At 42.1% G+C, this 25925-nt stretch overlaps 1 protein-coding gene across 1 annotated transcript; it reads right to left on the bottom strand.

The window, feature by feature from the left end:
- Window positions 1-1464: 1464 nt before the first annotated feature.
- Window positions 1465-25424, bottom strand: eftud2 (elongation factor Tu GTP binding domain containing 2). Its single transcript, XM_057817702.1, has 28 exons — window positions 25276-25424; window positions 24532-24650; window positions 24289-24451; window positions 23970-24048; window positions 23743-23818; window positions 23595-23660; window positions 23350-23385; window positions 20910-21000; window positions 20766-20848; window positions 20537-20703; window positions 20339-20463; window positions 20216-20279; window positions 20054-20144; window positions 19850-19985; window positions 15022-15149; window positions 14229-14422; window positions 14053-14164; window positions 13846-13986; window positions 13677-13778; window positions 13520-13602; window positions 11719-11805; window positions 10967-11093; window positions 9100-9187; window positions 8447-8565; window positions 8165-8259; window positions 7944-8097; window positions 1840-1947; window positions 1465-1759 (listed from the first exon to the last, which is right to left on the bottom strand). The coding sequence occupies exons 2-28, from the start codon at window positions 24637-24639 to the stop codon at window positions 1664-1666; spliced, it is 2919 nt and encodes a 972-aa protein (XP_057673685.1). The 5' UTR covers window positions 24640-24650; window positions 25276-25424; the 3' UTR covers window positions 1465-1663.
- Window positions 25425-25925: the final 501 nt, after the last annotated feature.

The following is a 25925-nucleotide window of genomic DNA, read 5'->3' as shown; positions in this document are numbered from 1 at the left end:
GTCATATTTTAATGAGGATAGCATGCAAAAAATGACAGAAGGTGGAAAATAAGTAAGTGAACCCTCTGCCTAAGGCGACTTAAAGAGCAATTGAAACCAATTTTTACCAAACATTTTAAGTCAGGTGTGTGCCCATTCACCGATGAGTGGTTTAAAGCTGCCCCCCCCCCCCCACTATAAAACACACACGTTGAGAAGCATTGTCTGATGTGCATCACAGCTGGGTCAAAGAGCAGTCTGAAGATCTGCGATCGAGGATTTTTATAAAGCTGGGAAAGGATACGAAACCATCTCTAAAGGTCTGGATGTTCATCAATCGACAGTCATAGAAGTTGTCTACAAATGGAGAGAGTTTGGCACTGTTGCTTCTCTCCCAAGGAGTGGCTGTCCACCAAAGATGACACCAAGAGTTCAGCGCAGAATACTCAGAGAGGTAAAAAAGAACCAGAGAGTGTCTGCTAAAGACTTATAGAAATCACTGGGACAGTCCAATATCTCTGTGCAGATATCATCTATATGGCCAAGAATGGTGTTCATGGGAGGACTCGATGGAGGAAGCCACTGCTGTCTAAAAAACCTTGTTGCTTGTTTAATGTTCGCAAAAAGGCACTTGGACAGTCCACAGAAGTTATTTTGTGGACTGATGTAACCAAAGTTGAATTGTTTGGGAGTAACACACAACGTCATGTGTGGAGGTAAAATGGAACAGCTCACCAACATCAACACCTCATCCCCACCGTGAAGCATGGTGGAGGGAGCATCATGATTTGGGGCTGTTTGCTGCCTCAGGGCCTGGACCACTTGCAATCATTACTGGAAAAATGAATTCAAAAGTTTATCAGGAAAACCTGAGGGTGTCTGTCAGACAGTTGAAGCTGAAAAGAGGCCGGATGCGGCAACAAGACAATGATCCAAAACACAGAAGTAAATCAACCTCAGAAGAACAAAATACACATTCTGGAGTGGCCAAGTCAAAGTCCAGACTTGAACGCCATTGAAATGCTGTGGCGTGACCTAAAGACAGTGATTCATGCCAGACATCCCAGGAATCTGACTGAACTACAGCAGTTTTGTAGAGAAGAATGGGCCAAAATTAGTCCTGACTGATGTGCCACATTGATCTGCAGCTACAAGAAGCGTCTGAAGTTATTGCTGCCAAAGGGGGGTGGGGGGTGGGGTGGTCATAAAATATTAAATGTGATGGATCACTTACTCATTTGCCCCCCTTCTGTCATTGTTTGCATACGATCCTCATTCAAATATGAAAACCTTTAAATGTGTGGTTTCAGTTAAAGCACTTTTTTTATCTGTGTGATTTTACAAAGATCCGATCACATTTGATGGTGATTTTATGCAGAAATGTGAGAAATTCCAAAAGGTTAAGATACTTCTCATACCACTGTACATGTCAGAATCCCAATCCAACCCAGTTATTTTTTTAACAATGGAAAAAGATGAAAAAACTCAAGTACAAAGTTTTTTTAATGGTTCAAATGAACATTTTTAAACAGTCTTACAGGTGTGTTTCTATATTCTACAACAATTTTGTACAAATAGAAAAGAAAAGCAAATTTAAAAAAAACACAACAACCATGATGCATATTTACCAAAATCTACATGGTCTTAAACTTTGATAAAAACAATGAGGTTATTCTATTTGCATTCACATGGGATAATTTAGCACCACGTCCTGTTTGGCCAACTCCAACAACATAGGATCGTCGAAGAACTTGCTGATACTTACGTCCTCGCTTAAACCCTGCCACCATACACACACGTACAAGGTGTCAGTCGTGAACAATAGCGAGCGGCGAACACCGAGAAAAAGAAATGGCTGACCTTGCGTCGTCGGGTCTTGATCATGAACTCTCTGGCCAGGTGCGGGGCGGGTTGAGGCTCCAGGGGCCTTATCACGATGCTCTTGTCCAGCGGGTCGCCGGGAACGATCTGGAGAACACAACGCATCTACAATAAGAATTTTTTCCCCCCACACTATATGAAGGGAAATCCATCTAAACCGTTCCAGTTATAGCTTTTTCACAAAGTTGACATACTTTTCATTAGCATTTGGTATTTCAATTTCAAGCACCCTCACTAAAGGGTCTCCTTTGTATCAAGCCGAGATGGCGAAAAAAAATCCGAGAAACAATCCGTCAAAGTTGAAAGACGGCCGAGCGTACCGCTGAGTGGACATTTTTTTGTTTTCTGCTTATCGTCTGATTCATTGAAGAGCGTGCCACGCTGCTACCAGTGACTCAAGAGCGCGTCCATCACGTTGATGGAGGCAAAGACGTGCGAGCGCAGTCGGTGACCGGCGTTGGCGTGGCCGCGTTGTTGGCAGGTTGAGCCCAATTTTTTTTCCAAAGATGATTTGGCCGATGAATCACAACGAGCACGCCGTGAGCCTCGTTGTCAGGTAACGCTGTCATAACACATAAGAGGCTTCTTCTCATCCAAAAACTTGCTTAGCTTATCCAGGGAAGCCTCTTCGGATTCAAAATAAAAAGTTGAGCTGACTTCAGCCTGACCCGAATGAGTATAAGTTGAAGGGAGAGAGGGAAATCATCATTTGAGAAGCTAAAGGCAAATCGGCAGATGGACGGAACAGTAAGTTGACGTGGATTACAAGCTGGCAGACCACCAGCACACTAACGGGTTTAATGGGGCAAACAAACGGTCGTCCGGGGGCAGCTGAATCAATACCAGTCGGTCTTTTTCCCAATGCTGCGGTGGCGGAGAAGACTGATGCGGAGTAAGTCGATACAATCGCGCTAGCCGGCGATGATGCGGCTCGCTGCCGGAGGCCGCCGAGCAGATCCTGTGGGCAGTTATAGGAGCGGCCCGAGGGGTTGTTCTGCCCGACGGGCACGTTGTCGCTCATTCATACTGTACGGTGCTGGCCAAAAGTATTGGCACCCCTGCAATTCTGTCAGATAAGGCTCAATTCCTCCCAGAAAATGATTTCAATTACAAATGCTTTGGTAGTAAGAGCTTCATTAATTGTGCTTGCAATGAAGAAACACAAAAGCGAATGAAAAAAATACATAAATCATGATCATTTTACACAAAACTCCCAAAAATGGGCCGGACAAAAGTATTGGCAGACTTTCAAAAATCATGTGATGCTTCTTTAATCTGTGTAATTAACAGCACCTGTTACTTACCTGTGGCGGCAGCAATAACTAAATCACAATTGCAGCCAGGTAATATGGATTAAAGTTGACTCAACCTCTGTCCTTGTGTGTACCACATTGAGCATGGAGAAAGACCATAGGACTGTCTGAGGAAGCAAAATTGTGAGGCAATCTCAAGGCTAGAAGTCCATCTCCAAAGACCTGAATGTTCCTGTGTCTACCGTGCGCAGTGTCATCAATAAGTGTAAAGCACATGGCACTGTGGCTAACCTCCTTAGATGTGGATGGAAAAGAAAAATTGACGAGAAATTTCAACCAAAGATTATGCAGATGGTGGATAAAGAAACTCAACTGATATCCAAACAAGTTCAAGCTGTCCCGCAGTCCGAGGGATTAACAGTGTCAACCCGTACTATCCGTCGGCGTCTGAATGAAAAGGGACTCTACCCGGGTAGACCCAACTTCTGACCCAGAGACATAAAAAAGGCAGGCTGGAGTTTGCCAAAACTTACCCAAGAAAGGCAAAAACGTTTTGGAAGAATGTTCTCTGGTCAGATCAGACAAAAGTAGGGCTGCAGCTATTGAATATTTTAGTAATCGAGTAATGGGATAAAACTTTTTTTTTTTTTAGGTAAAGAGCAATTATAACTATACATGAGAAAAAGACATTTAATCCAATATTGAACCATTTTCAGTCATTCCATGTCTTTATTTTCGATGTACATTGTTGAAAATAGCCAACAATTGCATCTCAGATGTGACTAGAAAAAAAAATTCATTGCTTTCACTAAAAAAACGTCTAGATCTTATTAAAAAAAAAAAAACACACACACACACGTCTTACCTAAAAATGTAATTACGCTTGATAACACACATCACTTGAAAGCTACGTTTTCCCACGTGTTTCAATTGAATTTCCATTTGTGTCAAGCTATTTTTAAGTTCTAGTTAAGTTAGTCTAAACTGTAAGTACTGATAGGATTTTGACTTTTTGCAGTGTTCAAAATAAATGGATGATCCCTGCTGTATTGGAGCACATTAGGGACCAGTGCTACTTGGTGTTTTATTCAGCAATGACAACTGAGCTAAAACTGACAGTTAGCTTTATTATGTTTTAATTTTACACCCTCATCACTCTACAATGCTGTGTTTTTACCGATTAAATAAAACCTGTACAGAAGACACGTTAGCCACGCATCGACAGCAGTCATAATCAATAGAAACCTAGCCCTCCGAAGGGCTAACGTTACGTGAGCGAGTGACAGTAAGGTTATATTTATCAGCGATGAGAAGACTACTGCTTAAAGATGGCGGCTGTTTACTAATGCTGCCCAGACACGGCCGAGTCTGTCATTTCATGTCCAATCTTAATTGCATGCGATATCTATGAGATGCATCGGACACTACCTGCTAGCCCACTAGCATCATGCGGGCGTAGTTTTTAGCAACGTCAGCGTAGTTTGTAGCGGTGTCGGCTGCAGTAAGTTGTTTTTTTGTTCTTTTTTTAATTGCTTCTTCCTCTACGCACGTGACGTCAGCCCGTTGTCCCGCATCAAAAGTAGTCCGGGCAAAACGTGATGCTTAGAGCTGGCAAAATGAAACGATTCCTCAAGGTGAATAAAATTACTCGGATCAGTTTATAAACTCGAGTTACTCGAGTATTCGTTTCAGCTCTAGACAAAAGGCATCAACATAGAGTTTGAAGGGGAAAAAATGAGGCCTTCAAAGAGAAGAACACAGTCCCCACAGTCAAACATGGCGGAGGTTCCCTGATGTTTTGCGGTTCCTTTGCTGCCTCTGGTAGAGGACTGCTTGACCGTGTGCATGGCATTATGAAGTCTGAAGACTACCAGCATAATGTAGGGCCCAGTGTGAGAAAGCTGGGTCTCCCGCAGAGGTCTTCCAGTAGGACGATGACCCAAAAGCACTAGAAAATGGTTTGAGAGAAAGCACTGGAGAGTGGCCAGACCTGAATCACATGGAACACCTGTGGAGAGATCTGAAAATGGCACCCTTCAAATCTCAGAGACCCACCCAGAGCAGTTGGCCAAAGAAGAATGTTCGAAAATTCCAGCAGAGCATTGTAAGAAACTCGTTGATGGATACGGTTGTTGGCAGTTATTTTGTATAAAGGTTGTGCTACCAGGTATTAGGCTGAGGGTAGCAATACTTTTGTCCGGCCCATTTGTGTGTAAAATGATTTCATTTTTATTTTCATTCTCAATTGTGTTATTTTTATTGCAAGCCAAATCAATGAAGATATTAATACCAAAGCATTGTAATTGGAATCATTTTCTAGGAGAAATTGAGCATTATCTGACAGAATTGCATGGGTGCCAATACTTTTGGCCAGCACTGTATCTTCATTACTTCAGCTCTTGGCTATTATCCCCGAATCGTCAAAAATAAAAATAAAACCATAATGTCAATCTGACTGAAAAATGAGTCTTATTCATCAGGTACTGCACACACAAATACAGTACCCATAAGCCTCCATTCCAATTGAACTCATAAGCAGTTTTCCTGTCTGTTCCCACTTGGCGTTCAGGTGCTTAACAAGACACCTTTTCCACAGCTTCCAGATGAAGGACTGTGCCGTAACAAGCGCTCATCTCAACGTTCGGCGACAGCCGCTGAGAGCGCGAGCAAACACGCGTCGGACGTGCCTACCCCGCACGGGGTTGAAATCTTAATGACTCAACACTCGGCGGCGACGAGAGGCCGCGTGACGGACGTGATGCTGCGCAGCACGGCAAATACTTCTTGCGCACGGGTTGCCGCGTGTGCTTTTCTCGGCGCTCCCGATATTCGACTATTGCTGTCAATGGCAGTGTAAGAAGAAAAAAAAAAGTGCGTCTTCAGCAGTGTTGTTTTTGGCAGCCCTTTTAATGTTTGTCTTAGTCTTTTGGACCAAAATACTTATTAGTCTCATTCGAGTCAATTCAAAAGGTTTTCGTCGACAAAATCTCATACAAGTTTCGTCTAGTTTTAGTGGAGTTACTCAAAATGTTTTCGTCTAATTCCAACTTGCTGATGATAATAGACACTCAGCAGGAAAAGGACTGGCCAATGTTATAGGTGGAGGCTCGCCATTCTGAAGCTAATGCTAATGCGAATGCTATGCTAACACTAGGATTTACATCTAGCGTGTGATATTTCAGCATAGAACTTTAAAGGCTAAAGCAACATTGGATATTCTCTTTGCCAGGATAAGAAAACACATTTTACTGTATTTCCAAACAAGCAAGATGGAGCGCAATATAGCTTGAGACACATCCTAAACTCAGGTAAGGACAGCAAGGGAGAGGCGCAGCACCTCTCCTCACGTGAGTGACACGACGCAAGATGACGTACTCCACGTTAGGGCTGCAACTTTTGGGGGGTTTGCGATATACTGTATATTGCCATAATAAAACTAGAAGAATTTTCACCAGATGACTTGAATAGCTCTGTTTGGGAAAACTTTAGCGGATCATTATGACCACGTTGAATTCATTAGAGATGTCCCGATCCGATCACATGATCGGAAATCGGGCAAGAGGATTGGGTTTTTAATTGAAAAAATATGCTTCATGCTCATACACCCTCACTCCTGCTAAGCAGTGCGACCAAACTGTTTTCTTGGTCACCAGTGCAGCTGGCATTTGTAGCTGTCCGCACTGTATTATGGGATAATAACACCAAAAGATATTAACTGGTAACACTTGATTTGACCATAAGAGCATAAGACCAAATGAACCACTTTGAACCATTTGGCTGCAAAGCTTCATTGTGAAGGGAATAGTATCTTTTCTCGTATTTACCGATCGACTGTTTGTATTACTCTAACACACCCACTATAAAATAAATAGCACTAATACCATTGTTGAAGAAAAACTAGCAAAATTTAAGGCATAAGAGATACATGATGCCTTCTTATCACGGAAGCCCAACTTGTGTGTCACGCAACTGACTGAGCAAGATTGAAGCTGACGAGGCAAGACATCTACAAGCCCACGTTTGCACCACCAACTCTCGCAATCAGTTCTACCGGACAGTCCAGAACAAATGGCAGGACGTCCTGTCCCAACGCAAGGAACACCGGTGACCGCCTGATATCCAACTAATTAACATGAGTGATAAGACTCCAAGAGCCCCTTTGACGCTGAGGTGGCAAAATGGTAAATGGTGTTATACTTATATAGCGCTTTTCCACCTTTCAAGGCGCTCAAAGCGTTTTAGACTATCTCGCCATCCACCTACTGGTGACGCAGCACCAGGAGCAATGTGAGGTTCAGTGTCTTGCTCAAGTACACTTAGACGAGTTCATCAGGGCAGAGACTTGAACCCACAACCTCTGGGTTGGGGGACAACTACTCTACCACTGAGCCACGCCACCCCACAATCCTCATTGCCCTGTCAACAGTAACTCCTGAATCCTCTGTCCAATCCACAAACAGACAATAATCCTAAACAACGCCCAAGCACACCCTTCTTCTGCTCACAGCCCGCCCTGCGACAGCCTTCAAAAAGACTGAATGTTTCACTAATCAGTGTCATTTTTCTCAGCAACCTTTTGTTGACTTGTGATACGGTGACCTTGGAACGGGTCTGTCTATTGTGCAGGCCTATTCCATGTACAATATAAAAATGTCACACATTGTGAACATATGACAGAAATGATTTTCCTCTTGTTTGAGGAAAACTGGCATTTGTCTCTTTATGTTCTAGTAGTCTTCCGAGCCACATCATCGTCATGAAAAAAATTGTTCCTCGACAAAATATTTTCGTTATTTTTTTTCAGTCTTCACTATCAAATGCATTTCATACCTGCCAGTGGTGAAAGACGGACAGGGCGAAAGCCTGTCCCTGTGTGTGCGTGCGAAGGTCGGTCTCGAAGCCGAAGGAATCAATGGCCGGTATGAAGGCCTTAATGGTGTAGAGGGGAGAGCCCGGGATAGGCGCGTCCTGCGTGACGTGGCCTCTGTCAAAACAAGCGGACGGCGTCAATACCGGCCTGCCGGTCCAAAGGGCCGAGGACGGGGACCGACCTCCTCCGGGCGAGGACCGTGTAGACGGCGGAGACGCAATCGGCCGGGGCCTGAACTTCCACAAAGTAATACGGCTCCATCAATCTCGGCGTGGCCTGAAAACAAAACCCGCTGAGCACGTGACCGGTACACGCGCAGGTGACGCGGTCAAAAAGAGACGAGGGGACGGGCCAAAAATGGCGAGCGCCGCAATTAAGGAGAAGGATCGTCAGCGAAATGCAAAGTGTAATCAGGGTAATGGAACATTAAAGAAAGAGCGTTTAATGGCCTCTGTGAGCTCACCATAAGGAAGGCCGAGTACACCACTCGCCTGGCGGTTGGGATGACCTGTCCGCCTCCGCGGTGAAGCGGCTCCTGAGCGATGACCGCGTCCAGGATCTTGAACTTGACGTTCCTGATGGCTGACGGACATGAAGAAGATGATCATCATGAAGAAAAAAAAAAAAGAAGACTTTTCACATCTTGCATCGAGTCAACTCATTTCTGGCACGACCCGTTTTCAAATCGATGAAAAAATCTAATCTGACTTGGCAGCTCTCAAGTGTGACAAACAGAGCTTTTGAAGTGTCATGAAGTTGGTCACGTGAGCGGTTAGCAAATCTGGCAATGGCAGTATTGAACAGAAGATTCCAAATTTGTCATTAGGTGCTTGAAATCAGGTTGCCTGGCAACCAGTCTACAAGTAAGATTCAAATCTGCCAACCTATTAAGGACAAGCTCTATTGATAACAGATTCAATGGCAATTTGGTGGCACTACTAGATTTCCACCTCAGCGACCTTCTGCACAAAGGACAATGTACAAATCCCAGTACAGAGAATGATCGCTGTCATGCTCGTGTTGTTTTTTTCTCGTTCATGCGAGTTTGTTTATTCCTCAACTATTAACATGTGTAGTGACAGTTTAGCTTAAAAGTAAAAGAGAGATGGGCCTTACGCTCGTCGCACAGTGGCCCTTCCCTTGTACCCCACTGGAATCCTTGAACAATGCTGTCTTTGACCGAGCCCAGCAGCGCCTTGTCCACCTAACGAACACAAAGACACACAAAATTGAAACCAAACTAGAGATGCACGATAATTATCGGTCTGATAATAGGAATTATGACTTCATCCCCAAAAAATCCGATAAAAATATATATTATTGGGCCTAATAATATTTTTGGCACGGTGTCGGAGTGGGATGTGTGCGTTTGTTTCAACTCATGTTTTGCCAATCTGCAACGTTTTGTTACTGTTTTAGAGGCTGTATTTTTCATTCACTAAGTTAGAAACGTTTTGGCAAACTCCAGCCTGGCTTTTTTATGTCTCTGGGTCAGAAGTGGAGTCTTCATTTGCCATGACCTGTGAGGGAGACCCAGCTTTCTCACACTATGCTGCAAAATTTGTTGGTAGACTTCATAATGCCATGCACACGGTCAAGCAGTCCAGTGCCAGAGGAAGCAAAGCAACCCCAAAACATCAGGGAACCTTCACCACGTTTGACTGTGGGAACTGTGTTCTTTTCCTTTAAGGCCTCGATTTTTTTTTTCCTGTTCACTTTATGTTGGTGCCTTTTCCCCAAAAGGTTTTACTTTTGTCTCATCCGACCAGAGAACATTCTTCCAAAATGTTTTTGGCTCTCTCAGGTAAGTTTTTTTATGTCTTTTTATATGTCTTCCTGGGTTCAGTCCCTTTTCATTCAGATGCCGACGGGTAGTACGGGTTGACACTGTTGTACCCTCGGACTTTGGGACAGCTTGAACTTGTTTGGATGTTAGTCGAGGTTCTTTATCCACCATCCCCACAATCTTTTGTTGAATCTCTCGTCAATTTTTCTTTTCTGTCCACATCTAAGGAGGTTAGCCACAGTGTCGTGGGCATTACACTTATTGATGACACTGCGCACGGTAGATAGACACAGGAAGATTCAGATTTCAGGAGATGGACTTGTAGCCTTGAGATTGCCTGTACCTGTGTCCTCAGACAGTTCTTAGGTCTTCTTTCTTTTCTCCAGGCTCAATGTGGTACACACAAGGAGACAGGACAGAGGTCGAGTCAACTTTAATCCATTTTAACTGGCTGCAAGTGTGTTTAGTTATTACCACCACCTGTTACGTGCCACAGGTGAGTAACAGGTGCTGTTAGTTACACAAATTAGAGAAGCATCACATGATTTTTCGAAGAGTGCTAATACTTTTGTCCGTCCCATTTTTGGAGTTTTGTGTAAAATGATCATGATTTAATTTGTGTTTTTTCATTGCAAGCAAAATAAATGAAGATATTACTACTGAAGCATTTGTAATTGCAATCATTTTCTGGGAGAAATGGAGCATTTTCTGAAAGAATTGCAGGGGTGCCAATACTTTTGGCCAGCACTGTACATGCATATATTAACTTTTCCTTTTTTCTTTGTAATTTCTATCACGCACAACTCTGATTTTATGTTTATTGTGCAATAATCTCATTGTAACATGTATTTGTTACGTTTTAATGCATTTTTATGCATTATAAGAGATTTGTTTGAATTTTGGAGGGGCTCGGAACAGATTAGGGCACTGACATGGAACACGTGTCTACTTACAGAATTTAAGTCACAAAACTACTTCCAGAAGCAAGTCATTTCCTAAGTAGAGGTACCACTGTACTGACATTTTATGGGGTTCGAGAAATAAAGGGCACTAGATGTCTAATCCCCTTTGACTAGGAGAAGTCAGCAGTGACGGACTGGACATCGAGCGCCGTCAACGGTACTGAAAACATGAGACGACCGGTTCTATCGGTTTAAATGATTTGGCCGTCTGCGGAAAAATATTTTTGCGTCAGACCTCCGAAGGCAGCGTGTCGTCCACAAGGATGTTGGGCCCCGTCGTGTCCGGACCGAAGGCCCAGATGGACCTGGCGGCCAGCAGATCCCAGTCGTACTTTGTCTGGAAAAACTCGCCCAGCTTCTTCCTGGAGGAGAAGGGCGTTTAAGAGAGATAGGTGTCAGCTGTAACATAAAGGAGATTGGTTGATTGGAGCGGGCAGAGAGGTTAATGGAAGAGGAAGAAGTTCGGTCTAATGGGGTGTGAAGTGTCGCTCGAGCGGTACAGATGCACCCGCGACGACGCGCGGGAACGGCAAATCTCATGTGAGCATTTTCAATTAGCTTAAGTGAGCCGATCAATACGACCGGGAGGCTCTTTTAAAGAGCTCCACATTCTTTTCAGCGACCGCAGCACAACATCTTTTATTTTCTGTCCAAATATTCCACAAGAGAAATGACCCATAAAACAAATCATTGAATTCCATTTAATTCCAGGAAAACACACTCCACTGAATTAAAAGTCGTCAGGCTGTGGCACTTGGAAATACAACCGGGAAAAAAAAATCGTTTTTTTGCATCAAGTACACACGTGAACACGGTGCATTTTTCCATCGCGGCATTTAATTAAGGAACCAAATTGTCCTTCACGTCCTCACATTTGTCAGCTGCTAAATGAGGCCAAAGGAGAAATACGGCGACATCTCGGGAGCCGTTACGGAAAACGTCTACGACCGGCCGTTACGGTTCATCACGGGATACGCCGCGTCATACCTGTTCCAAGTGATCTGCACCACCTCGTTCTCGATGTCCTCGGCCAGCCCCTTCTCCAAGGGCTCGGCAATCATGGTGATCTTGTTCCTGCCGTTGCAAAGAGAGTCAGTCGTCAATCACCTTGCTATGACACCAAAGGCCAGGACAAGGGGGAGGGACGGGGGACAAGGACGACCTCTTATTTAAATTTCCTAATATAACCCTGATGCATGGGTACAAGATCAGACACTAGTGAGATCCAGTATTACCAAAAGTGATGCTTTTACAATACATGGTGATCAGTGTTGTTTTTGTCAACAATGACGAGAACGAGAATATTTCGTCGACGAACAATTTTTTTAGGGCTGTCAAAATGATCGCTTTTACGGGCGTTAATTAAATTTTTTAATTAATCACATTAAAATATTTGACGCAATTAACGCATATGCCCCGCTCAAACAGATTAAAATGACAGCCGTGTCATGTCCACTTGTTACTTGTGTTTTTTGTCTCCCTCTGTTGGCGCTTTGGTGCGACTTGATTTTATGGGTTGACATCAACAATGGCGAGCTACTAGTTTATTTTTTGACTGAAAATTTTATTAACACGAAAACATTAAGAGCGGTTTTAATATAAAATTTCTATAACTTGTACGAACACTTATCTTTTAAGAACTACAAGTCTTTCGATCCATGTATCGCGTTAACAGAATGTTAATGTTAATGCAGTCTTTATTATTTATTGTTATAATAAACAAATACAGTACTTATGTAGAGTATGTTGAATGTCGGTCTTGTGTCTTATCTTTCCATTCCAACAATACTTTACAGAAAAATATGACATCTTTTATAGATGGTTTGAATTGCGATTAATTCTGATTAATTAATTTTTAAGCAGTGATTAACTCAATTAAAAATTTTAATCGTTTAACAGCCCTAATTTTTTTTGATGACGTGACGAGCTAAAAACGTGGCTTGGGAAACAGCCCTAATTTTTTTTGATGACGTGACGAGCTGAAAACGTGGCTTGGGAGACTAACGAGACATAACGAGACGCATACCAGTTTTTGTCTGACGAAAAGAAAATGTGACGTTCTTTCTGTCATATGTTCACAATGCGGAGTGTGTCAGCTTGCAGTGTTTGGGTCGTATCACTGGAGTTGCGTCTCAAGCTAGGGCTTGTCTGGAAACACGGAAAGATTTGCTTTCTTATCTTGGCAAGGAGGTGTATGGAATTTGGATTTAGCCTGAAACTAGTTGAATGACAACTCTTTCGGTATCACTTTCACCGGCACTAATTAACTTTGAGGAAGGTGGCAGGAACCCTCCAACACAGAAAACTACAAATGTGCCCACTGCTTTACACCATGTCAATGTGCTGTAATGGTAAGTGTATAGCCAAACATCACAGCCACACGTGTTTTTCTGCCATTTAAAAAGAATGGAAAATTTGACGTGCATAGCCGTCAATGGCATGGACTTGTATGGCCTGCAAAAATGCCATACACCCCCCAAACAATGCCAAATACCCAAAAAAAAAGAAGCCACACACTAAAATCCATTTTGCCGCATGGCAAAATCCATACCCCTTTTGGTTTTTGCGGTCTCTCGATCACGTTTGAGTGCCATTGACAGCGATAGACGTCGAATCTATTTAGACCGTGAGGGGCCGGCGTCATTAAAACTGTCAAAACAGTTAGGGATGCTGTTGATCCGTTTCCTTAGTTTGAGTGCTGTAAGTGGTATTTTGAAATTTCTCCGGTACCGATGGGAAATCAAGGCAGAATTTCCAAAGACAACTCTTGTTGTCAGCCGATACTCACTTTTTATTTGGAGTCTCAGCAAAACACTTTAAAGACGAAGTCTCCACCACCGTTTCGCAGAAGGTCACGACCGGGTCGGCAACCTACGAACAAAACAAAAACTCACAATAAAAGCGTAAAGACAAGGAATGATGACACCAAATGTAATCTCACTGACTTTGATGTCGATCTCCGAGTACATCTTGCGGAGGTCGTGCATCACGCAGTCCAGGTAGAGCTCCCCTGTGCCCAAAATGACGTGCTCTCCGGACTCCTCCACCTATCGAGCGACGCGCACATTGAGCAAGCGGCGCCACGTGCGATGACTCCACGGATGCGGTGCGAACCTTTGTGGTGAGGGAGGGGTAACTTTTGTTGACCTTCCGTAGTCCGTCCAACATTTTGGGCAGCTCCGACGGGTTGACGGGTTCCACGGCGATTTTAATCACCGACGCCGTGTTGAACTTCAAGGGCCTGAAAATCTGAGCCTGGAGCGGGAGAGAAGCGTATGAGAAATGCATGGCTTAAATTTTTTTTTTTGATCATAGTCCGACCTCCTCGTTCCCTCGGGGCTCGGTGATGGTAGCCGTTTTGACGATGGGCTGGTCGCATCCTTCGATAAGGACCCAGTTACCGGCGGGAACTCGATTGACTTCAATTTGATATCTTTGGAAAAAGCGGAGCGGGTGAGATTTCTTTCACGCTAAAAGTCCAAATCTTTGAGGCACACCTGGCAACGGAAATCCAGAGCCGGCCTACGGTGCAGACTTGGGAATCTTCCTCGTCCTCCAAAGTGTAGTTCTCGCCTAAAACCTTGACCGGTTGGCCCGCCTGGATGGTTCCACTCAGCACGCGGCCAAAGGCGTGGAACTGAACGCCGTCCTCGGTGCTGTACATCTTAGTGGTGTGGCACATCAGAGGACCCTGAACAAAAGGGGCAAACCATTTGGACCGGGAAGAGCTGCCAACGATTGTTGGTTTTAATCAATTAGTTGTTGCAGCCTTATTGAGTAGCTAGTTTAGACAGTAAAATGTCTGAAAATTGTCATAAATGAGAATTCTTTTCCAAAGTAAAAGATTTTTGTTCATGTCCTAATTGGACTTAACAAAAGTATAATGAAGAAATCTGATCATATATACAACTGAGAAGTTTTAAACATATGTGATAATTTCAAGCTTAAGGTGTAGGTCCTAAACGATTAATCGGTTATCAAAATGGTTGTCGATTAATTTGCCAATCGATTAGTTGTCAATTAATCGATTAATTGTTGCACCTCTAACAGTAAGTATTCTCTTTTTGTTTCATTACAAAAATATATTTAGTGGGCAGTAAATGCTGATTTCTGTAGCTCTCAATCACTCATTGAGGACTATAAAAATATTACTTAAATGAAAAAAAAAAAAAGAAAAAGAAAAAGATAAGGTTGATGCATGATTTAATTTGCCAGCCAGGGCAAAAAAAAAGTGTGACTTGCCACCTGTGTTTTAAAGTAACAGAGTGGCGATTTCTCATAAAAACTCACCTCGGGGTCACACTCAGCCATGGCCTCCCCCAAGTCCGAGTCCAGACCACCTGTGTAGGTGTGCTCTATCTTGTTTCGGGCGCCATCTTGTGGCGATGGGATGTGCTGCACGCACATGTCCACCAAGCCTGCAGAGAAAAAGGAGATACAGGTACTATATAGCATCCAGATAAATAAGGCCTGTTGCGATAGCATATTTTAGTCAGTGATATATTGATTACCAATTCAAACACTAATGCAGTTACAATACATCCTAATAAATCACCCATTCAAATGCAATACATTGTTATTCTTGACTCAAACAGTATCAAAAATAATAATTAATAAAACACACACACAATGCATAACGAGTCATTTGAAAGCTAGCTAAGTGCAGAATATAAAATAGGTGAGAAACCCAAAAGCCATTTTCTTCTCTGCCAGTTAGAGCCCATCAGAAGTGTCGATTTGATCCAATTGTCCTACAAAGGGCACGTTAACAAATTCAAAGCCAAATTATTCATTGCCAATCAGATTTTGCATAATTTTAAAGCTCTTCTTAGTGTAGAATCTGAAGTATGTGAGATGAACTCCAATAATCTTTATTTACATGTTGAACATGACTTGCCCTTATTTTTGAAATGTTCACCGGAAATACGTACGTTAACTAAACCTCTAATTGTAAGTTTTGCACTCTGTTAAAAAAGAAGGTGCACTTCTCCTTTCGTCATGTATGTGGTGACAGTAATACATTTTTTAAAAAAATGCCCCATCATTATCTGAGTCTAGGGCTGCAGCTATCGATTATTTTAGTAATCGAGTAATCGAATGAAAATTCTATCGATTAATCGAGTAATCGGATAAAACATTTTTAGGTGAAGAGCAATTATAAATATACATGAGAAAACAAGACATTTCATCTAATCTTGAACCATTTTCAGTCAATCAATGTCTTTATTTTCGATGTATATTGTTGAAAACAGCCAACAATTGCATCTCAGATGTAACTAGAAAAAAAAAAAAAGACTAATTCACTGCTTTCACTCAAAAAACCTTTATATCTTATATATACAAATATATATATATATATATATCCATCTAAAAACGTCGTTACGCTTAATAACACACATCACTTAAAAGTTAGGATTTTTCCCCATGTGTCTCAATTGAATTTCTATTTGTGTCAAGCCATTTTTAAGTTCTAGTTAAGTTTTAAGTTAGTCTAAACTGTAAACCCTGATAGGATTTTGAGTTTTTGCAGTGTTCAAAACAAATGTATGATACAGACTGTATTGGAGCACATTAGGGACCAGTGCTACTTAGTGTTTTATCCCGCAATGACTACTGAGCTAAAATTGATAGTTAGCATTATTGAGTTTTTATTTTACACCCTCATCACTCCACAACGCTATGTTATGTTAAAGCCCGTATGTAAGACACGTTAGCCACGCATCGACAGTGGTCATAATTAATAGAAACCTAGCCCTATGCAGGGCTAACGTTACGTGAGCTAGTGACAGTAACGTTAATCTTATTTATTAGCGCTTAGCACTCTTTATTAGCGCTTAGCGCTCTACTGCTTTAAGATGGCGGCTGTTTACTAACGCTCCCCAGACGCGGCCGAGTGTCATTTCGCATCTAGTTCAACATACATGTGATCTCTATGAGACTCACAGACGCTACCTGCTATCAACGTAGCATCGTGCGGGCTAGTATTTAGCAACGTCGGCGTCGTTTGTAGCGGCTAATGTTTTTTTTTTTTTTTTTTTTTTTGCTTCTTCTTCTCCGCACGTGACATCAGCGCGTTGTCCCGCATGTAAAAGTAGTCCAAGCAAAACGTGATGCTTAGCGCTGTCAAAATAAACGATTACTCGAGGTTAATAAAATTACTCAGATCAGATTTTAAACTCGAGTTACTCGAGTATTCGTTTCAGCTCTGAGTCTTTGAAAAAAGACCCAGATAGTGTTGTTCTGCTTTTTTTAAAAATAGGATTTCTTCGGCGCACCGCACAGCTTGAACCGTTTGACCGATCGGCACCGTTCGAATATCGAAACGACCGGAATTTTTACACGACGCAGGGAATTTTTCCAACGAACCTGAAATTTTTTCAGCTCGCCCTTAAACGCAGAATTTTCACAGATTTTTTGAAAAAAAAAAATCCAAAATGTAGCTAGTCCTACAATTTTTGACCAGATCACATAATTTGGGCATCAAAATTTCCAGGACGGTGAGGGGCATAAAAGTTGTATACAGAATTTGGAAAAAATGTACGGTTCCCTGGAAATTTGACAAAAACTTTCCCCTTCATTTTTAATGTGATGTAACGTTCAAATTTCCCATTAACTTGACATTAAATTTACATTGTATTGATGCCGCTGACGTCCATGTATGTCGAATCTATTGATGCCAATGTACTTGGATTCCATTGACTCAAATGTAAGTTGATGCCATTGACGGCCATGGACGTCCAAATTTCCCATCCATTTTCAATGGCAAACAAACAAATCAACAGAAACTGACCAGATATCAATAGGACTTGTCCCCCAGATGACCTGATATGACCAGGACACGCCTCCCAAATATCCCCAAATGACCTGGACATGTCCCCGAAATGTCCTCACATCAACAGGAATTGACCTGTTATGACCAGGACGTGCCACTCAAATGTCCCAAAATCAACAGAAAGTTAGGGTAGACCTGATATTGTCCCCAAACCAACCTGGGTGGGGCTATGATCTGTATCTCCACACAGCAAAGACCCAGAGTAATTTCTCCAGAAATTGCAGTTTCTAGTTTGCAAATGGTATAAACTAGCGAGTTTTCATGTCTGAAGTGTCACATTTGAATCGCCATTCTGCATTTTGGAGAAGACTGCCAATGTTTGATAAAAAACTAAAGTGGTTAGTACAATGGCTAGTTTTCCCATCCTCAATGTAGCAATGCTAACGTTTTCCAATGTTGAATATAGATGTGTTTCCTGATTTTGTAAGTCTGAACTTTAATTCTACGGCGTGTTGATGACCAATAAACATCTGTGAAAGGAACTGGAGTCTCATATGCAATCAACACGCAAGCGTGCCGAGTGCACGTGGCACACGCACGCACGCGGTGACAAATCGCAGCTGGAAAAATGACCGCCCTCCTTTTTATTTACTGTGAGACAAATTGACTTATTGTATATCACCACAGGCTGAAAATTAATTATGATGAGCATTTAAGGATAGAAAACCTGAAAAACAGTCATCAGTTGTTATAAGGGGTGGAGATCTATCACAGTCAATGGTAGCCATTGAGTGAATTTAAGCAAAAACGTTCATACAGTCAGGAGGTTGTTGATCCATTTCCTGAATTTTTGTGTTCTAAGTGGTAATGACGATGTAACTGTGTGCTCAAAGCGGGTGTTTAGGGCAAGTCTGGCTGGTCTATCGCTGCCACTGGCAGCCAAAGTGTTGAGAGCCATCTTTAAAAATGTTGAGCGAATGCACATTATGCTTAGGCCTGTCGCGATAACAAATTTTAGTGTGAGATAATTTATTTCATAAATTATTGCGATATGCGATATTATTGCACCCCCTCAATTTAGAAAAAAAAAAAAAATACAATAGCACTGTGAGAATACAGTATATATTAGTAGATCACGTACACCCATTTAAACGCAATAATTGTTTACTCTTAAATTCAAAAATACTAAAAATCACAACTAAAAACAATAAACCATGCCTCTTTTAAGTAAAAGACAACAATATTAATACTGCACAGAAACACAGAATAAATAAAATGTGTTTTTTCAAGAAAAAAATAAAATTCCACTTAATAATTTACGCATCTAGGCAAATGAAAACTTTTGCCCTTATAGCTTCTGCTATGGAGTTCCATGTGTAATACAGTGGTACCTCTAAATGCGAAGTTAATTTGTTCCAGGAGCTTGTTTGTAAGTCGAAATGGTCGTATGTCGAGCAGGATTTTCCCATAAGATTACATTATAATTCCATTAATTCGTTCCACAGCCCAAAAACCCACACTACATCCCTAATAAATACTGCTGTTTTATTGCAAATAGCAATTACAAAGAGCAAAACAAATAAAATATGAATAAAAATCAGAATACCAATAATATAATAATAGCAATATTAATAATAATACAGTGCAGTACCTGTAATAATGTAACGAATCGGGTTCTAATGTGGCGGACGGTGAACAGGAGAGCGCTATTTTACTTTCTGTTCCGATCCTGGCGTCAACAGCAGTAGACACTCGGCGAGTTGATGAAAAAAATGATTAGAAACCTGACGACGCTGGTGATTTCTTTGGCGATGTTACCACAATAAGAACTGTCACCTTAACTTATAAAGACTGGCGAACGGTGGAGGACCGCCGGCCGAGATCGACATTCTACGGCCCTATTGTCAGCTCAGTTCACGGATGCACACGCCAAGCTTATATTTTGCTATCATTCACATCTTCATTTCAATGGTAAGCGTCATCTTTTCCTTTTTTTTCTCCGCCTGCACTAAACTTAAACTGCAGTTAACTAAAAAATAGCCTAAACCACGGACCATGAGATGGTCCGCAGTCATTCCGGAGCACTGACGTGGCCGGTATACTTTGAACAACAGGAAATAATGGGAACAAATTGGCTCCGGCGCTATTTTTTGCCGAACGAAAATGCATTTTGCGTAGTAGGTAACAAGGAAGCCGAACTTTTAACAGCAAGTCAGCCGCACGCGTGCGGAAAAATTACCGCCTTCATTTCTAGTTACCGTGCAATAAATGGAATTATTGCATATTGCGACAGGCTTAATTATGCTTTTTCAAAGCCTTCTCCAAAAATAAAATAAAGTAACATACCAGTGAACTCTCCAAAAAAGCGATTGCACACTAGCCTCAGCAGCGGCCTGATGTTAAGTTTCAGTTCTTCTTTGCTGAGGTGGACCCCCAGTTCATCCAGAACCCTGGGGAGCGACGTGTCCACATCCCCGACCACCTAAACAAAGAAAGACACTGTCAATTTGGCTTTGTCAGACTTCCTCCTGCCAAATTTTCTATTCCGACCTGCGAAAGAATTTTGTATAGCGGCTCTAAGACAAACTCCACAAAACTGCGCTGGGAGTTACTGGTGGGAGCCTTCTTGGTGAACTTTCGTCTGAAAGGAACAAACACAAACTAATTGGAAAAAACGTGCGTCGGAACGCTAAATCTTGGCGCAAAACTCACGTTTTTGGGTTAAAATATATGTCTCCCCACAGCCTCTTGGAGAATTCAGTGTAATTGATGTCACCTGAAAATAACGCTCATGAGAAAGAAGGTATTTTGGCATTTTCGCGCAATCTGATTCACCGTAAGTATCGGCGTAGATCTTCGCAAAGGAGCCCAGAGTGAAACAGATGCTGTACTGCGAACTCGCGAAACACACGTTGCCCAGGAGCGGAGACACCACCAGGTTCTCGTCGGTGGAGTACGTGCTGAATAGGGAAACGGGGACAAATCAACGCGGCGGGAAGTCGAGGGCGCCGCGCGGGGCGGACCGCCGCATACTTGAGCAGACCGTTGACTTCGTCCACAATATGGCGGAGTTTGTAGTAGGCGTCGGTGGGCGGCAGCTTGAGCTCCACGATGAGTCGGTCCACCTTGTTGATGCAGATGGTGATGGCCATACGCTCCTGGACGGCGTGCTTGATCAGGCGCTCCGTGTTCAGCATCACCTGCGATGGACCGCGTCGTGAGTTACGCGACCGCCGACGGCGACCGCCGCGTCCAGACGTACCCCTTCCGCCGCGTCGATGAAGAGGACGACGCCGTCCGAGATGCGGATGCTGGACGTGACCTCGTCGGAGAAGTTGACGTGACCTGTCGGGAGACGGGACCGGCTCGCTTTCTGACGCGCACGTCGCAGAAGAAAGAGCGTTACCTGGCGTGTCCATGATATTTAACAGGTAGGATTTCCCTCTGGAGTCGGGCAAAACCATTGTAACGGGTGTGCTCTTGATGCCAACGCCTCTCTGTCAAATAATACACAATTTTCTCATTTGTGAAAAATAGAAACAGTATTGATTTGCGGAAAAAATACAATAGAGGTTGAAGGGAATAGTATCTTTTCGCGTAGGCACCGTCTGACTGTTTGTATTACTCTAACACAATATAATCAATCAGGGAATAGTATCTTTTCTCGTATTTAATGTTTGTATTACTCTAACCCACCCAAAATATAGGGCATAAGAGATACATGACGCCTCCTTATCACGGAAGCCCAACGTGAGCGTCATACAAATGACTGAGTAAGATTGACGCTGTCTACCAGGTGATAGGCAAGACATTTACAAGCCCACGTCTCCACATCAGTTCTAGTGGAACTGTCTCTTCTGTGGAAATCTAGTTGTGCCACCAAATTGCCATTGAATCTATTATCAATACAGCTTGTCCTAATTAGCTTGGCAGATTTGAATCTTACTTGTGGACTGGTTGCCAGCCAACCTCATTTCAAGCACTATTGACAATTTGGAATCTTCCATTCAATACTGCCATTGCCAGATTTGCTAACTGCTCACGTGACACTTCAAAAGCTCCGTTTGTCACACTTGAGAGCTGTCAAGTCCGATTAGATTGTTTTATCGATTTGAAAATTGGTTCAAATTGAAAGGGCTGAACAGATGACATGTTTATGTCGCTAGAGTCGTACTCTGGAAGCCAGGCAGCGTAACCAAGTGACGTCACCGACCTGCGACGTCAACAACAATGGCGACCTACTAGTTCAACTCATTTTAAAAATGGTAAAAAAAACCGAAAACATCAAGAGGGGTTTTACACAGGGGTGAAAGTGGGCCAGAATGGTCAGGAACGCAGTTCCAGCATAAGATTCAGGGCCGGAATGCTGTTCCGGTACAGGGTGCTTTGATTCCGAAAATATGACAGCAACGGTCAACGCGCTATGTAAAAAAAAATGTTTTTTTTTTTAAATGCTAAGCTGCCATACATGCATTTCAGTTTCAAGAAGAAAACACTCTACCAACATCAGATTTGCACACACAAGTGTTAACAACAAGCATAATAAAGTGCTTGTGTCAGTTTCACCAATATGTCCCCGATTGCACTGACGCTTATTGAGGGTGCTGCCATTGACGGCCATGGACATCCAATTTCCCCAATCATTTCTAATGGCGTTTACTTTGTTTAATGCCATTGACTGGCATTATTGCCCATTCTATTGATAGACCTGAGTGGGGCTAAGATCTGTTTCTCCACACAGGAAAGACCCAGGTGTAATTTCTCCAGAAATGGCAGTTTCTAGTTATTATCTATTTTATTCCACGGACGGCATGGAGGTTTCCCCAGCTGCTGCAGTTATCAGAGTCTGACGATGATGAGTCACGTCAATGTGCGAATGCACGTAGCAAAGCAAAGCCTGGACTCATTTATCCGTTCAATTGGCTGACATACTGACATGTGGTCAGCAGAGATGGTTAGCTTTGATTGGTTCAAATGTGCATGTTTTCTGTAACAGCAAAATAAAAATAAAAAAGCTTGTTGAATTGATGCGACAAAAAAAGGGCAATGCAACAAATGGATCAAATCTTAAGAGCAACGAAAGAGTTGAGGATGCTTATTTATCATATTTAGTTTCATTTACTCTGATTGGGAGGTTCAGAACATCTTAGCTGTCAATGTGCACTTTGGACTTATACAGTGTATTTGTTCATTTATGTTTGGCTACTTATTCATTTCCTTATTTAAAAAAGTCAATGTTTGCGCGATCTTCAAAATATATTCCATTTCACTCTGCATAATATGTCATTTGTACTTATTCATCTCAATGTATGTTACTTATATCTTTATTCATTCATTCATTTTCCATGCCGCTTATTCCTCACGAGGGTCTTTATTATTTAATTAAAAAAAAAAAAGTAAATGTTTACATTAACTTCAATTTTAATATATATCCTATGTTCTTAAGTAGTTCAAATTGAGATCTGGCATTTAGTATGTGAGGAAATGAGGGAAAATAAAAATTAGAAGATGGAGATTGGGGTTATTGCACTTATTGTTAACTTTTATTTTGCAAATCATTGAAAAAATAAAATTCTGAATGAAAATCAGTTTTTGTATGTGTTATTCTTTGCATTTCATTAAAGAGGTTGACCCCCCCCCCCCCAAAAAAAAATTTAATAAATGAATAAATAAAATTTCTGGCTCCGTGGCGACCTTCACGTCGGGGAGTTCCGACAAGAATTTCTCGCCACCTTCACCCCTGGTTTTACACTCAAATTATTTTAATTCATTTTAACGTTTATCTACTACAAGTCTTTCTATCCGTAGTTCCTTTTAAGGCTTTTGTTCAATCATGCCACACTTACCTCCTGTTCAGTAAAGAGAATGTCTGTATACCGGAGCTAAAAATGAAAGAATCCTGGTGTTAGTCTTGAGTTATTTTAGGCAAAATGAAGGTTTGCAGACAATTTTGTGCTTTCCATGAAGAGTTTGAGATGAAAACGTCTTGACTATATTTTCCCAGTCATTCAATTCAAGGGAAACACAACATCATCTGGGTGACTTTTGAACGGTACCGGAGGCGGGCTATTATCACGGACGGCGCACTCACATCTATGTCGTCTCGTTTCCTGATTTCTGGGTGTGTCTGCTCAATCAAACAGTCCACGAAGCACGTCTGAAAACAAATAAAGAGCGATGATACTGTATTTTGTCTGACAGAGCGGAGGAAGACGCGCAGGCGGATGGCAGCGTCTCACTTTGCCGTGGTGGAGGTGACCGCACAGGGTAACGTTACGAATGAGCTCCGTACTATCCATCAGATCAGCGAGGAATCTGTCGGGGAGAGGGCAAATTACAGTTGGAGATGGCTGAGCATTTGAACTCCTTCGTGATTGTTTAAAATAGTGGTTCAGTATTGATAACTATAATATCGTTACCAGATAAAAACGTCATTGAAATTTGATTGATCATCATAATTACTCACTCCATGTCGTAAACGGTGGTCGGCAACTCTTGTTCCATCAGGGTGAACTGCTTGTGTCGCACCGGCTTTATGATAGGCTCTGAAGAAGAGTAAGAAGTACGTAATATTCTGGTACATGTCTTCAATCATTCCAAACTACTTACACATAACACAGACAACATTAGGAAGACCTCAAGAACCACAATACAAAAGACGTCGGTAGCTCAGCACGATCTGATTTGTCGTTTTCATTTTTCGTTGAAGACCAATTAGCAGGGTTATGAAATTTTCAAAGTCATTTCATTAGCGGTGCGGGCATATAGAACGTCTCAACCCCAACCTGTAAGCGGCTGCGTATCCTCCTCCTGGACAATGGTTTCCACTTCCGGCCCGTACACCTCCTCGGCAGTCGGATAGTATTTCTTATCTTCGTGCAACACCACTTCCATACCAGGCACGTCATCGTCGGCATCCGCCTGCTCGTCATCATCGTCCTCTTCTCCCTGGACAAACAGAGGTCTCGTTACTTCAACAACATTTAAACAAACGGAATAGACAAGTCAAAAAAAGAGATTCACCAGACCTCATCGGCATCTCGGTCCTCCGCGTCCAAGTCGTTCTCATCGTCATCGTCGGAGTCCAACTCTGGACCGATGTAGTTGCCAAATTCGTCGTACAGATCAGTCTCCATCTTATAGAGAACTTGAGCAAGAAATGCTTGCGTCGGTTACAAGCAAATGACACGCACATTCTAAAAACAGCTCTGCAAAGGTGCATATGGCAAAAATGAAGTTAAATTACAACAGAATACGAAACCGCATTTGGTTTAGTGTCCAAGTGAGGAGACCTATTTTATTAAATTTTCATTACAACTTAGGTTTTTGCAGCAGTTAGCCATTCAACTAAAGGCGTTAAATCTCTACATTAAAGTGTGTTCTATTACAAATCCAAGTATCTATATGTGTAAATACGCCAACGGATCAAGTCGCGAAAAACGATTTATCTCGCTACTCCAGGATACATAAACCTTACATACAATGCGGCTATAGCTACTTAGCTTGCACTGTGGCCATTACATCCGAGATAAATTCATTTAAATAGCCCAGATATGCCCGAGAAGTGTGAACATTTGTTAAGGTTTCATGCTTTTTCTTCCATATTATTGCATGTAATATATATGTGGTTTTGATTTACAATTAGCATGCTAGCGAGGCAAAAAAAAAAAAAAAAAAAAAAAGAATGACACTCGAAACGTTAGCGTTACGTTGTACAACAATAATGCTACTTTACGACGATCGACTCCTACCCAATGCTACAAGACGCTTACCTGTTTTCTGCTATGCGAAAAAGAAATCCCGTACTATTCCGAAAACTGTATATGAAACTCCGTGCAGCTTTTAGCAACGAATTATTGTTGGAGAAAGCGCCATGCGCGTTCAACAACGACACTTCCTTCTTTTTTTTCTTGTATTGCCTACAAGCGAAAAAACGACATATGTAACTCATTATCGCCCCTATTAAATGGAGTGGTAGGTTATAGAATGACACGTATTATTCAAATCATTAACCTTTCTATTTTTATAGCAATTATGACTGTTGGTTGTTTTGGTATTTTTATTGCACAAACGAATGTTTTTCTCCCTTCACTGCAATATCCGTAAAGTGACAATAATTTAATATGACCACCAGATGGGATGAAAGCTCCATAAATTATTAATTTATAATGCAATGTAACGCTATTACCTCCTCTTGAGGTCACAGTTTCTTTTCATTAAACAACGTCATTCTTGCATCATACACCCAATTATGATTACCAAATGATCTCCCTTTTAAACCGATGTAAAAGATCCGAGCTGGAAATAAATTGAGTTAGTGACATCATTTGCCGGATGACAATGACATCTGTCATAAGCTTTCATTCATGCCCATGATAATGTCATGTCATAATTATGACGGTCTTATGACGGCACTCTCAAA

This window comes from Corythoichthys intestinalis, chromosome 16 (genome assembly GCF_030265065.1).
Source record: "Corythoichthys intestinalis isolate RoL2023-P3 chromosome 16, ASM3026506v1, whole genome shotgun sequence".
NCBI lineage: Eukaryota > Metazoa > Chordata > Actinopteri > Syngnathiformes > Syngnathidae > Corythoichthys > Corythoichthys intestinalis.
Note: the sequence above shows the minus strand (reverse complement) of the source record. Positions and strands in the feature narration are given on the sequence as shown.